Consider the following 12636-nt stretch of genomic DNA (forward strand, 5'->3'; position numbering starts at 1 on the left):
TAAACTTTGTAACCTGCCATTTAACATTACTTACACTAACATTAATAAATAATACTTTATTTGATATTTCAATTCTTTTGCCGTTTCTGTGTCAAACGAAACAGACTTGCATCTCGGGACAGCAATTTAGGGTCTTGATCGCAAGCATTTTTAGCCGATGTCAGTCGAATCACGCACTAGTTTGAAATAATATGAAATTTTCGTTTACATTTTTACGTACATTAGGTTTAATTCATTTTATCAGTGTCTCCATTGTAGAATTATCTCGCTATCTAAAATTGCTAAAACATCCTAAATTGCTGTCCCGAGATGCAACTTGTCTTTGAGGTCGGTTATCTTAAAGATGGTTTGAGATATCGAAATGCCGTTTTCAGATTTGGATTCAGGAGACAAAACTACATTGATATCGGTAGATAAGCTCCAAATATTGCAGGGGCGGCAACGCACGAACAAACGAACAGACTTTGCGAATTTATAAACGAAAACAAAATTTTCGTTGAAAATACTATTTATTTTTCACTTTCGCTTTAACATTCACTAAAATCGCTATCATATTTATTTTCATCACTTTCGCTATTATGAATCTGTTCGTGCTCGTAAAAGATATAGGTCTGTATCCCGCGTATGAAAAAAAGTTGATTAATAGCAAGCTGAAAATTTGTTAATAGCTTAAGGGTGTCTAGTCGGACAAACTTTGATATATGGGAACACTGGAACAGGGGCAGTTTTAATTGTGGAGCAGGTTAAAAATTTGGGACGGTCAGACCCCGAAAACGGCACATGTATTTTGTCCGACAAAACAGACTTAAACTCTCTGAACAGAGATTAAACTCTCATGCAAAAATCAGACTGCTATTTATCACCAAATGGGCGTTTTAATGAGTGAAACATCTAGCTAGAATATGTCAAATGACAGGAATTATGACAGGTGATAAAATAGCAGTCTGATTTTTGCATGAGAGTTTAATCTCTGTTCGGAGAGTTTAAGTCTATTCTGTCGGACAAAATAAATGTGCCGTTTTCGTGGTCTGACCGTTCCAACTTTTTAACCTGTTCCACAATTAAAACTGTACCTGTTCCAGTGTTCCCATATATCAAAGTTTAACCGACTAGACATCCTTAAGCTATTAACAAATTTTCAGCTTGCTATTAATCAACTTTATTTTCATACGCGGGATCCAGACCTAATGTTGGTATAGCTCGAGTTATTTATGAAAACCCGCTTTACACCATGCATTTTTTTTTTCACGAAAAATTCAAATCTTTGATCTTTAATAACTCAAAAAGTATTGATTTATTTTCATAACATGATATAACAAATTTTACTTTAAATTTGTCCCTCTTTCAATTTGTGGGGTTATTTTTAATAAAATAGTTTTTACCCCCGAGAAGGGTGGTATCCACCCCCAGGGTAAAAGTTGGCACCAAATCATTTTTATTTCTTGGGGTATTCTCTAACTAGTCACCAATTTTCATGCAAATCGATGGAGGTTTAACAAAATAGGAGGTGAAATCTACAGCCCTTTGAAGTTACAAAATGAAAATCGATTTTTTTCAATATATCGAAAACTATTAGAGATTTTTTATTGAAAATGGACATGTATAATTCTTATGTCAGGAACATCTTAAAACAAAATTATAGTGAAATTTGTCCACCCCATAAAAAATTTATGGGGATTTTGTTCCCCTAAACCCCCCCAAACTTTTGTGTACGTTCCAATTAATTCATTATTGTGGTACCATTAGTTAAACACAACGTTTTTAAAACTTTTTTGCCTCTTAGTATTTTTTCGATAAGCCAGTTTTTATTGAGATGCGGCTTCTTTTTCAATATATTTACGTAAAAGTTTTATGGGGGTTTTGTTCCTTTAAACCCCCCTAATGTTTGTGTACGTTCTAATTAAACCATTATTGTGGTACCATTAGTTAAACACAGTGTTTTTAAAACTTTTGTCTCTTAGTCTTTTGTTCATAAGTCACCTTTTATCGAGATGTAGCTTCTTTTTCAAAATATACCTAAAATGTAAATAATAAATAAATTTTCAGATTATTAACAGGTCTCTATAACCGTACTTAACCATATACAAATATGTGGTGGATTCGACAAATATTCAAAATATCTCGATAAACACTGGCTTATGGAAAAAGTACGAAGAGGAAAAAAAGTTTTAAAAATAATGTGTTTAACTAATAGTGCCACAATAATAATTTAATTGGAACGTACACAAAATTTTGGGGGGGTTTAAGGGAACAAAACCCCCATAAAATTTGTATGTTGTGCACAAATTTTACTTATTTTTTTTTAAGATACTGCTGTCGTAAAAATGCCACATGTCAATTTTCAATAAAAAATCTTTGAGAGTTTTCGATATATGAAAAAAAATCGATTTTCATTTTGTAACTTCAAAGGGCTGTAACTTTTTTTGTGTGCACTATTGTATATAGGTAAGTGAGGTTGAATCAACCTATTTTTGACCCCAGAATCTGTGGTATAATTTATGACCAATCTTTTCGGGACACCCTGTATAATAGACACATTTCACGCGCCAAACTCCATATTACTTAAGACGATGATTTTTCGACTCTAGCTCCTAGGGCCGGTTGTTCGAACGCTAATCAACAATGATCACTATCAAATATTTAATTACTGTCACCAAAACTGTCAATGTCAACTTTTATTGGGTTGCTGAAAACATAATTGATTAAAATTATGAGATTAGTTAATCAATTAACATAACAATTATTAACATAATTGATTAAGTAATTTCATATTATGTTTTCAACAACCCAAACAAAGTTGACATTGACAGTTGGTGACAGTAATTAAATATTTGATAATGATCATTGTTGATTAGCTTTCGAACAACCGGCCCTTAGACTAATAGTTTCAGCCATGATCGCTGTGTCATCTGCATATGTTATGTTGTTAATAGTTTTTCCCCAAATTCGAACTCCACATTGAGATACTAACTTTGGTATAATAAAATACTGAATGTCGTTTCTTTTTTAATCTAAAAAATTGTTTTCTCTCAAACGTTGAAAAACAAATAATTCTTTTAGTCTCCGGAAAAGGTTTTCATAGTAAACATTTTATCTAATTATAGTCTAGCAGTCTATGGACTCGTTTTATTTTTGTTAAGATATTTACAAAATCCTTTTATATTTTTTGTCTTTATATCGATTAAAGAGAATGGGAGCTTTGCGAAATGAAAGAGATTTAGTTGAAGAATTAAGTAATTTTGTTGGAGCAGCTGTTTACATAAGGGGACAAAAATAGCGCTTCTATTTGGTTTCGTTCTATTAGGCAGTGGTAGTTTTACTAATTGAAGAACAGAAAAACGGGAAGAAGTAATTATAAATAGATTAGTAGGAACACATTTGACTATAACTTTATTGTTTGCATTACAATCCATCTAGTAAGCTTTCGGAATTTTATGTTTTTATAGAGGAAAGATTGACCGCAATTGCGGCAATTCCATGAGTGAAAAAAGACACTTTATGCGTGTGGTGCATACAATATTTTTATATTTAATTCTTTTATTGAAGTTCCTCCTGAAGCTCCTATTGGAGAAGGAGAAACTTAACTACATGCTAATTAGGCTCTAACAATAGATAGGCTAGGCCGTTGACACAAGAGTTGCCCATTCTTTTTGAAGAAATTCCTCTACAGCTGAGACAACCTTTATGGTTCATGCATTATGGTACACCAGCCCATTTTAGTATTAATTCACGTAATCAGTTAGATACAGTATATAAAAATCGCTGGATAGATAGAGGAGATACGATACAGTGGTCTGCTCGATTGCAGAATTTAAATCCTTTAGATTTTTGCGTTTGGGTTTTCTTAAGTCTTAAGCTTATTCCACTGCCGTCAAAAATGTTGACGACCTGAGGAATCGAATTATGCCTGGCTGTGAGACAATGCCTGGCTAGATGCCTAACTTCTACGCCCTTCTATCATCCCATTGGCCATCTCTAAGATCCCTTGTTCTCATTGCTTTGGTTACTCCTTCTATCCATGTCTTTTTGGGTCTTCCTCGTTTTTTGTGGTTTGATGGTACCCACTGCATAATCGTTTTGGACAATCTTGTGTCTTCCATTCTTTGAGCATGACCATACCAAATCAACTATTTCCTCTCGATATCTGTTGTTAAGTAACCATCTATTCCAATTCGTCGTCTTACTTCCTCATTTCGAACTCTTTCCCTACGGGATATACCCAACGATCTTCTAAACACATCCATTTCTACAGTTGCTCTCAGTTATTCTCCAAGTTTCTGCTCCGTAAAGTAGGCTGATTTTAATAAGTGTTTCATAGATATTGTATTTTCGCTGTATTCCTATTTCGGAGTTCCAAAGTATTCCATTTAGGCAGCCAATTGTTCTTCTAGCTTGTGTTACCCTTTTCTTTATTTCCTCATCGTCTTTTTCCGTTCTATCGAAGATTACTCCCAGGTACGTGTATTCACTACAGGGTGTGATTTCTTCATTATCCTCTAGTTCGATATTTAATAACTTAGCTCCTATGGGTAGGTATTTAGTTTTTTTCACATTAATTTCCAAACCCCACTTTCATATTCCTCCTTTAGTTTTCTTGCCATATAGTGTAGATCTTCTTTATCATTAGCTATAATGATTTGATCTTCAGCAAATTGTAAGGTATTTAAACAAACCTCTCCGAGGTATATACCCATACCGTGACATTTACGCTTCCACTGGTTTAGTGTTTTTGCAACATATATCTTGAATAAAGTTGGTGAAATACAGCAGCCCTGGCGCAGACCCTTGTTAACGATGAACTTTTTAGGTAGTGTGTTGCCAATTTTTACTTGTGATGTAGAATTTTCATATAGATCTTTTAAGGCTTTGATTTACACAATAAGAAATACACCAGGAATATTTGCGCAAATACGACAGTCGATGAAGAAAAGTTACATATTGTGTCACGTCTAAGGGGAGTCACTTTGAACATTTGTAATAGCTTTGCGCTTCGTTAAAAGATATTAGTGTTTCTTTGTGTTATTGTTCTGATTTAAGGTTATTGTATTAGATAGTTCTTGATAATGTAGGTATTAAAAAAATAAAAAATATAACTTGTACCACCTGGTTGGTACGGCCCTGGAAATACCTGAATTACTCTGCGCAAAAAAAGTTTGAACGGAGGTAAATACATTTTAATGGTCTCTGCGGCAGTTGTATTTTGTTTGACTCTACTTTTCTGTAGAATTTATTTTAAACGCATTATTATTTTTGGTTTTTTTATGCTAAAACAAAGCACACTTGTGGTCAAGATGTATTTTATTTTAAAAATTAAAATAGTTATTTATGAAACAGTTCGTGAAGTATGATTTTTGCGAACACACGCGATGTTTAGAGCACGAGCGACAACGGAGCGATCTAACAAAAAATTTAATAAAATGTAATATATTTTCACCGTAAAATTTCTGTTACACTACTTTCACTAAATATGAAAAAATATATGACTGCCTAAGAAACTTTATTTTATTCCATTATTTGTATTTACCTCCTATCCGCGACCTAGTCTAATTTTATCTAAATAAAATGCCTTAACAGTCCCTAGACAAGAAGGTAATATCTTACTTATATCCTAACACCTTCACATATGTTAACACTGTTATTGTAACATTTATTTTGTTTCCTTTTCTTACTGTTTTTTCTTTTTCTTTTTAAACTAATAATAGAATTGTTGTGACTGACTGAGTGGCGGTAAACTATGTAAAAAAAAGGATTAAAGTTTATCTGTCTTAAAATTAATATAAGCCATAAGTGATATTATATTTTTTATTTCCCGATATTATTATTTTTACATTCAGCATATTTATAAATTATTTTTGTTTCAGTCACAGAAAAGGAAATACGACAATGGTAAGTAAATCAAAGCAATAAATATTATGTGCAATAAGTTTATAATGAATTATGATATTCGATAATAGTACTTACACAATCATTTTTCACATGAAAAAAAAATGCGATTTTTGAAAAACTGGCTATTTTACAATACCTGACAAAAACTGGCTTACAAATGCTCGTTTGAAACAGATTTAAAAACTCTTTCATTTGCCTGTTTCTACATTTTTTCCTTGTTTAGTTAAATTTGCTAATTTAGCACAAAACATAAATACATGGAAAAGATTGAGGAACACCTATATCCAGCAGTGGATAGATCCGGATTGAATGATGATTGTGATGATAAGTTAAATTTTGAGAATTAGTCGAAAATCATAAATAAAGTCCGGATTATAAGCATTTTGCTTTTTTTTGCTTTTTTGCTTATTATTGGGATTTTTAGTAAAAATGCTTAGCTTAAAGATATGTTGCTTATCTTTGTTTATTTTACTTCTTATGATAAACTATAGTTAAAAATCCAGTATTACTCCCTGTCTTTCAAGCAAAATTTTATAAGTATGCACTGCTATAAAACTCTAATAATTCAATTAACCATAAGAATTTAAATCCCTTAGGCTTAGAAGATAAACGGGAAAACCCATCATTATACCTGTCCATGTAATAAACTAATATTTGTCTGCAGAAAGCACAAATTTTTTATATTGTTGTAAAATAATTTTCGGTAGTATCGGTACATTTGTCTAAATTTAAATACGCACCAATCACATCTGCAGATGTTGAAAGAACTTTTTCTACATATAAATAATATGTCTACAGATAGAAGACATAGCTTTTTACAAGAAAATTATGAAAAACATATTATTGTTAATGGTTTTTATGCTAATGGCCATGAATTATAAATATAAAAATATGTCAATTATTTTTCGATTTTTTTATTATACTATAGTTTAACAATTTTGTAATTTTTTATTTATTTTTATTAATACGATAATTAAAAATAAATGTAATTTAATGTAAATGTCATTTATTCATATTTATATCATCACATCAATGTTGACTTACAGGTTTTTTTCTTGAACCTTGCTTATTTCATAAAAACTTTGCTTATTTTTGTATATAAGTGCTTATTTTGACCTTTCTGTTGTGCTTATAATCCGGGCTTTGATCGTAAAAATTTGTAAGTTTTTTGTTCTTCTTAACCTACGGAATTAATCGTACCTTATGCGGTTTTGCAAATAAATTTGATTAAAAAGTTGGAAATATAACAGTGAAAATGAGACCTTTATGTACTAAAATTGATCCATTGGGCTCAGAGATATAGCTCTTCAAATATAGGATAAAAAGAGCTATTTTTGACCCTTTCGAGGGTCATATTTCAGTCCCAGGTGCACCTATAGTCCAGGGCGGATCTGTTTTGAGATGGACGTTGAGAGGTGACTCACATTTTTTTGCAGAAATTGCTTGAAAATAGCTCAAATAATAATATTTAAGTTATCCTCCCACTCAAAATGGTCCGGAACATTGTTTAAATAATCAAAATGTCAAAATATGAAAGGAAAAATTCGATTTTTTTATTGGTTTTTTGATTATAACTTTAAAACTATTCATTTCTGAGAAAAGTTGTACTGACATAAAAGTTGCGTAATTAAATTTCCTACAATACAGAATTGGTTGAAAATTTAAAAAATAGTCACCCTTGTTGCAAAATAGCAATAATTGCGAAAAAAAACATACAAAAACAAGTATTCGCATTTTACGTTTTTCAACCATTTATGCTACACTTAGGACCTTCATATTTTACCCAAAAAACTTTATGATATAGTAAAACAGCACTGTAAATTTCATTAAGATTGGTTTAATAGATTTTGCAAAATAAATTTTGCAATCCAGCTTTCGCAAAAAAAATTCGTTTTTTTAAAATGTTGCAGGACTGAAAATAAAGCAGATAGCAAGTTGAATTTTTTTTTTGGTTATAGAAGTGTACTTTACCTTTCCTTTGCAATTTTCAAAATTAAAATCAATTAATTACCACGGCGTCAGGAAATTTTTTAAATAAACATTAATTTTTGGTGCTAGGTGCAGGACAGCGGTGTAGAATTCACACAAGTTGATTTCCACCAAAATTTCTTCCAATCTTTATCTAATATATTATTTTCTTACTCTATATTTTGTTGTATTTTAATATTTTAATTCCACAAAAATCAAACTAATTTTATTACTGTTTGTTAAATATTGTTTAAACAATTGCATATGTTTAAAAATAATAAACTTTTATTCTCTAAGTTAAAATATATCAACAATGAAATTTTTGCTAAAAAAAGTGTTATTTCAAAGGATAGAGTATGTGTTTTTATTTTACAATAAACAAATTTATTTATTTATATCGAAATATAATAAAAATTAAAATGTATCAATCATTATCAAAGGTCATTGGAATGCCCAATCAGAGCAAACTATCCGCTGTCCTGCGCGTAGCACCAATAATTAATGTTTATTTAAAAAAATTGCTGACGCCGTGGTAGTAAATCGATTTTAGTTTTGCAAATTGTAAATGAAAGGTACAGTACACTTCTATAAGCAAAAAAAATTCAACTTGCTATCTGCTTTATTTTCAGTCCTGTAACATTTTGAAAAAATGAATTTTTTTGCGAAAGCTGGATTGCAAAATTTATTTTGCAAAATCTATTTAACCAATCTTAATTAAATTTACAGTATTATTTAACTTTATTATAAAGTTTCTGTGAATGAAATATGAAGGTCCTAAGTGTAGTATAAATGGTTGAAAAACGTAAAATGCGAATACTTGTTTTTGTATGGTTTTATCGCAATAATTGCTATTTTGCAACAAGGGTGACCATTTTTTAAATTTTTAACAAATTCTATATTGTTGGAAATTTAATTACGCAACTTTTATGTCAGTACAAGTTTTCTCGGAAATGAATACTTTTAAAGTTATAATCAAAAAACGAAGAAAAAAATCGAAATTTTCCTTCATTTTTTGACATTTTGATTATTTAAACAATGTTCCGGACCTTTTTGAGAGCGAGGATAAGTCAAATATTATTATTTGAGTTATTTTCAAGCAACTTCGGCAAAAAAATTTGAGTCACCTCTCAACGTCCAAATGTACTAATATTTTTACAGATGCGCTCTGGTCTACTAGAGGAATAAAAAATAGCTATACACTACATTTTAAAGTACAATAATATACTAAAATTTGGGAAAATCCGAGGACGCCCCCCTAAAAAAGATGGTCGAAAAGTAAAAATATTGCTCAAATATACAGAGTGTCTCGAAAAGATTGGTCATAAATTATACCACACATTCTGGGGTCAAAAATAGTTCGATTGAACCTAACTTACCTTAGTACAAATGTGCTCTTAAAAAAAGTTACAACCCTTTGAAGTTACAAAATGAAAATCGATTTTTTCCAATACCGGGTGTATACTTATATTTTCCCCCATTTTAACTGCTTATAACTTCTAAACGGCTCAAGATAGAAATATGCGGTTTTCGCAGAAATGTTTTATTTTAGTAAGAGTTTTGTCTGAATGGACTGAATTTTTTATATCGCTTTCAAATACGAAAAACGTTGTTGACTTTTTTTTAATTGAACACCCAGTATATTTTTTTGAAAGTTGAAAGAAAGGTCATTCATCTATCCAGCGATATAAATTTTTTCAAAATCGGTTGTCAAATCACTGAGTAATTAATTTTTAAAATGAGAGGTGCAACGTGGATATCACCTACCTAAATAACATAATATGTGATTTCCACATTGCATCTCTCATTTTACAAATTAATTTCTCAGTCATTTGACCACCGATTTTAAAAAAGTTTATATCGTTGGATAGGGAAATGACCGTTTTTTCAAGTTTTTAGGTAAGTGACCATTTTTTATGTCGCTTTTAAATAAAAAATGGCGGATTTTTGGAAAAAAAAATACGTTGTTGAGTTTTTTTATTGAAACACCCAGTATATTTTTTGTAGCTTGAAAGAACAGTCATTTACCTATCCAGCGATACTAAATTTTTTAAAATCTGTTTTCAAATGACTTAGCAAATAATTTTTAAAATGAAAGATGCAATGTGGAAATCACATAACATAATATCATTTTGCTTAGTTATGTTATTTAGGTATGCGATATCCAAGTTGCACCGCTCATTTTAAAAATTAATTACTCAGTGATTTGACAACCGATTTTGAAAGACTTTATATCACTGGATAGGTGAATGACCTTTCTTTCAATTTACGAAAAAATATACTGGGTGTTCCGTTAAAAAACAAGTCAACAACGTTTTTTTCAAAAATCCGCCATTTTTCTTTTCGTATTTGAAAGCGATATAAAAAATTCAATCCATTCAGACAAAACTTTTACTAAAATAAAACATTTCATCGAAAACCGCATATTTCTATCTTAAGCCGTTTAGAAGTTATCTTCTTCTTTAAGTGCCATCTCCGCGGCGGAGGTCGGCAATCATCATAGCTATTCGTATTTTAGAGATGGCTGCTCTGAAAAGTTCATTTGATGTACATTCGTACCACTCTCTCAGGTTGCGCAGCCACGATATTCTGCGTCGCCCTATGCTTCTCTTTCCTTGAATCTTTCCCTGCATAATCAGTTGGAGCAAGCTGTATCTCTCTCCACGTGTAATATGTCCGAGATATTCCAATTTTCTTGTTTTGATGGTATTTAGGATTTCCATTTCTTTATTCATCCTTCTCAGAACCTCTTTGTTTGTAACGTGTTCTGTCCACGATATTTTCAGAATTCTTCTGTACACCCACAGCTCGAATGATTCTAGTTTTTTCATTGATGCAGCATTCAAGGTCCAAGCTTCCATTCCATAAAACAGAGTCGAGAAAACGTAGTACCTAGCCAACCTAACTCTTAGGTCCAACTTCAAATCTCTTGTGCAGAGCACTTTCCTCGTTTTGTTAAAATTTGCTCTAGCCTTTTCTATCCTGATTTTGATTTCCTGTAAGTAATCTCCTGTGGAGTTGATCATTGTTCCAAGGTATGCATATTGATCGACTCGTTCGATATTGGATCCGTTGATGACGAGATTTTCGTTATTTCTTTGAGTTTTCGATATTCTCATAAACTTTGTCTTCTTGACATTCATTGTTAGCCCGTATTTTTCTCCAAACTCTGCTATTCTGGTCACCAGCCTCTGAAGATACCCAATATTTTCAGCTAAGATGACAGTCTCATCCGCATATCTAATGTTGTTAATGGGAACTCCATTTACCTTTATTCCAGCTGTTTCACCATCCAGAGCTTTTTTCAAGATCTCTTCCGAGTAGGCATTAAAAGAACCGGCGACAACACGCATCCCTGTCTCACTCCACGTTTGATTTCAATTTCCTCCGACAGCTGATCGTTAACACGTACTTTTGCTCGTTGCTTATAGTATAAATTCGATATAATCCTGAGGTCATTGTAGTCCAGCTTCCTTGATTCCAGAACATGCATTAATTGTTCATGTCGTACTTTGTCGAATGCTTTATTATAGTCAATAAAACACGCATATATATCTTGATTGACGTCCAGGCACCTTTGTATAAGTATGTTAAGTGAAAAAAGAGCTTCACGAGCAGGCCTTAGAAGTTATAGGCAGTTAAAATGGGGGAAAATATAAGTGAACACGCGGTATATCGAAAACTATTAGAGATTTTTTATTGAAAATGGACATGTGGAATTTTTATGGCAGTATCATCTTAAAAAAAATTAAAGTGAAATTTGTGCATCCCATAAAAATTTTATGGGGGTTTTGTTCCCTTAAACCCCCCCCCCCAAAACCTTTGTGTACGTTCCCAAAACGTTAGTTAAACACATTGTTTTTAAAACTTTTTTGCCTCTTAGTACTTTTTTGATAAGCCAGTGTATATCGAGATATGTCAATGGGAGCAAGAATAGGATATTACCTCCGAATTCTATCCTACTGCATGGATTTTAATGAAATTTTCGGAATAGCTTCTACTTATCTTCTAATTCAAAGTCTACCCTATGCCGATGTTTTATCTTGGGGGTGGTTCCTATCCCTTCTCGGGGGTGGAAAATTTTTTGCTAAAAATAAACACGGAAGTGGCTAGAGAACCTAATTCTAAGCAAAAACTGCTCTATATTTTTTTTAAACTCGATACTTTTTGAGTTATTCGTGGTTGAAAATTAGCTATTTTTAGTGAAACATAACACCTTTTCGAACGGTTTTTTGCGAATACCTTAAAAACTATGCATCTAACTAAAAGAACTGTATGAAACATTTTTGTAGCTTATAAAAAATCAAAGAGATAGGTTCGTCCTTAAATCTTCTAGTTATAATAGAAAAAGAGATATGGTAGATAAAAAGAGTTTGTTCTTTTTTGTTCCATGCCTTAATCGGTGCATTCAACTTGAAATAACAGAGAAGCGGTCGATTTTAGGTGCATAATGCTACCAATACCTTTTTAGTCCGTCCTTTAAAACGGTAAAATATTGCAAAACCTCTAAATTTTAAAGAACCGCTTGGATTGACATGAAATTTGGCATACACATAGCTAACAAGTCAAAGAAAAAAAGTGATAGTGTGCCGATATGTGCTTTTGCCCTGGGGTGGTTTTCACCCCCTCTTGGGGGTGAAAAAATATTCGGCCAAAGAAAGTCAGGAAATGGATAAACTAGCTAATTTTAAGTAACTTTTGTTCTATAGAGTTTTTCACTAAGTCAATACTTTTCGAGTTATTTGTCAGTGAATGTGTTCATTTTTTCAACAAAATAACCACGCT

General features: G+C 31.8%; 1 protein-coding gene across 1 annotated transcript in view; it reads left to right on the top strand.

The window, feature by feature from the left end:
• Positions 1-12636, top strand: part of LOC114330480 (frequenin-1) — a 760895-nt gene that overhangs the window by 470888 nt on the left and 277371 nt on the right. The window contains exon 2 of the mRNA XM_050662500.1: positions 5862-5886. Within this exon, the coding sequence (XP_050518457.1) occupies positions 5862-5886 (25 nt within the window). The remainder of the gene's footprint in view (positions 1-5861; positions 5887-12636) is intronic.

This window comes from Diabrotica virgifera, chromosome 9 (assembly GCF_917563875.1).
Source record: "Diabrotica virgifera virgifera chromosome 9, PGI_DIABVI_V3a".
NCBI lineage: Eukaryota > Metazoa > Arthropoda > Insecta > Coleoptera > Chrysomelidae > Diabrotica > Diabrotica virgifera.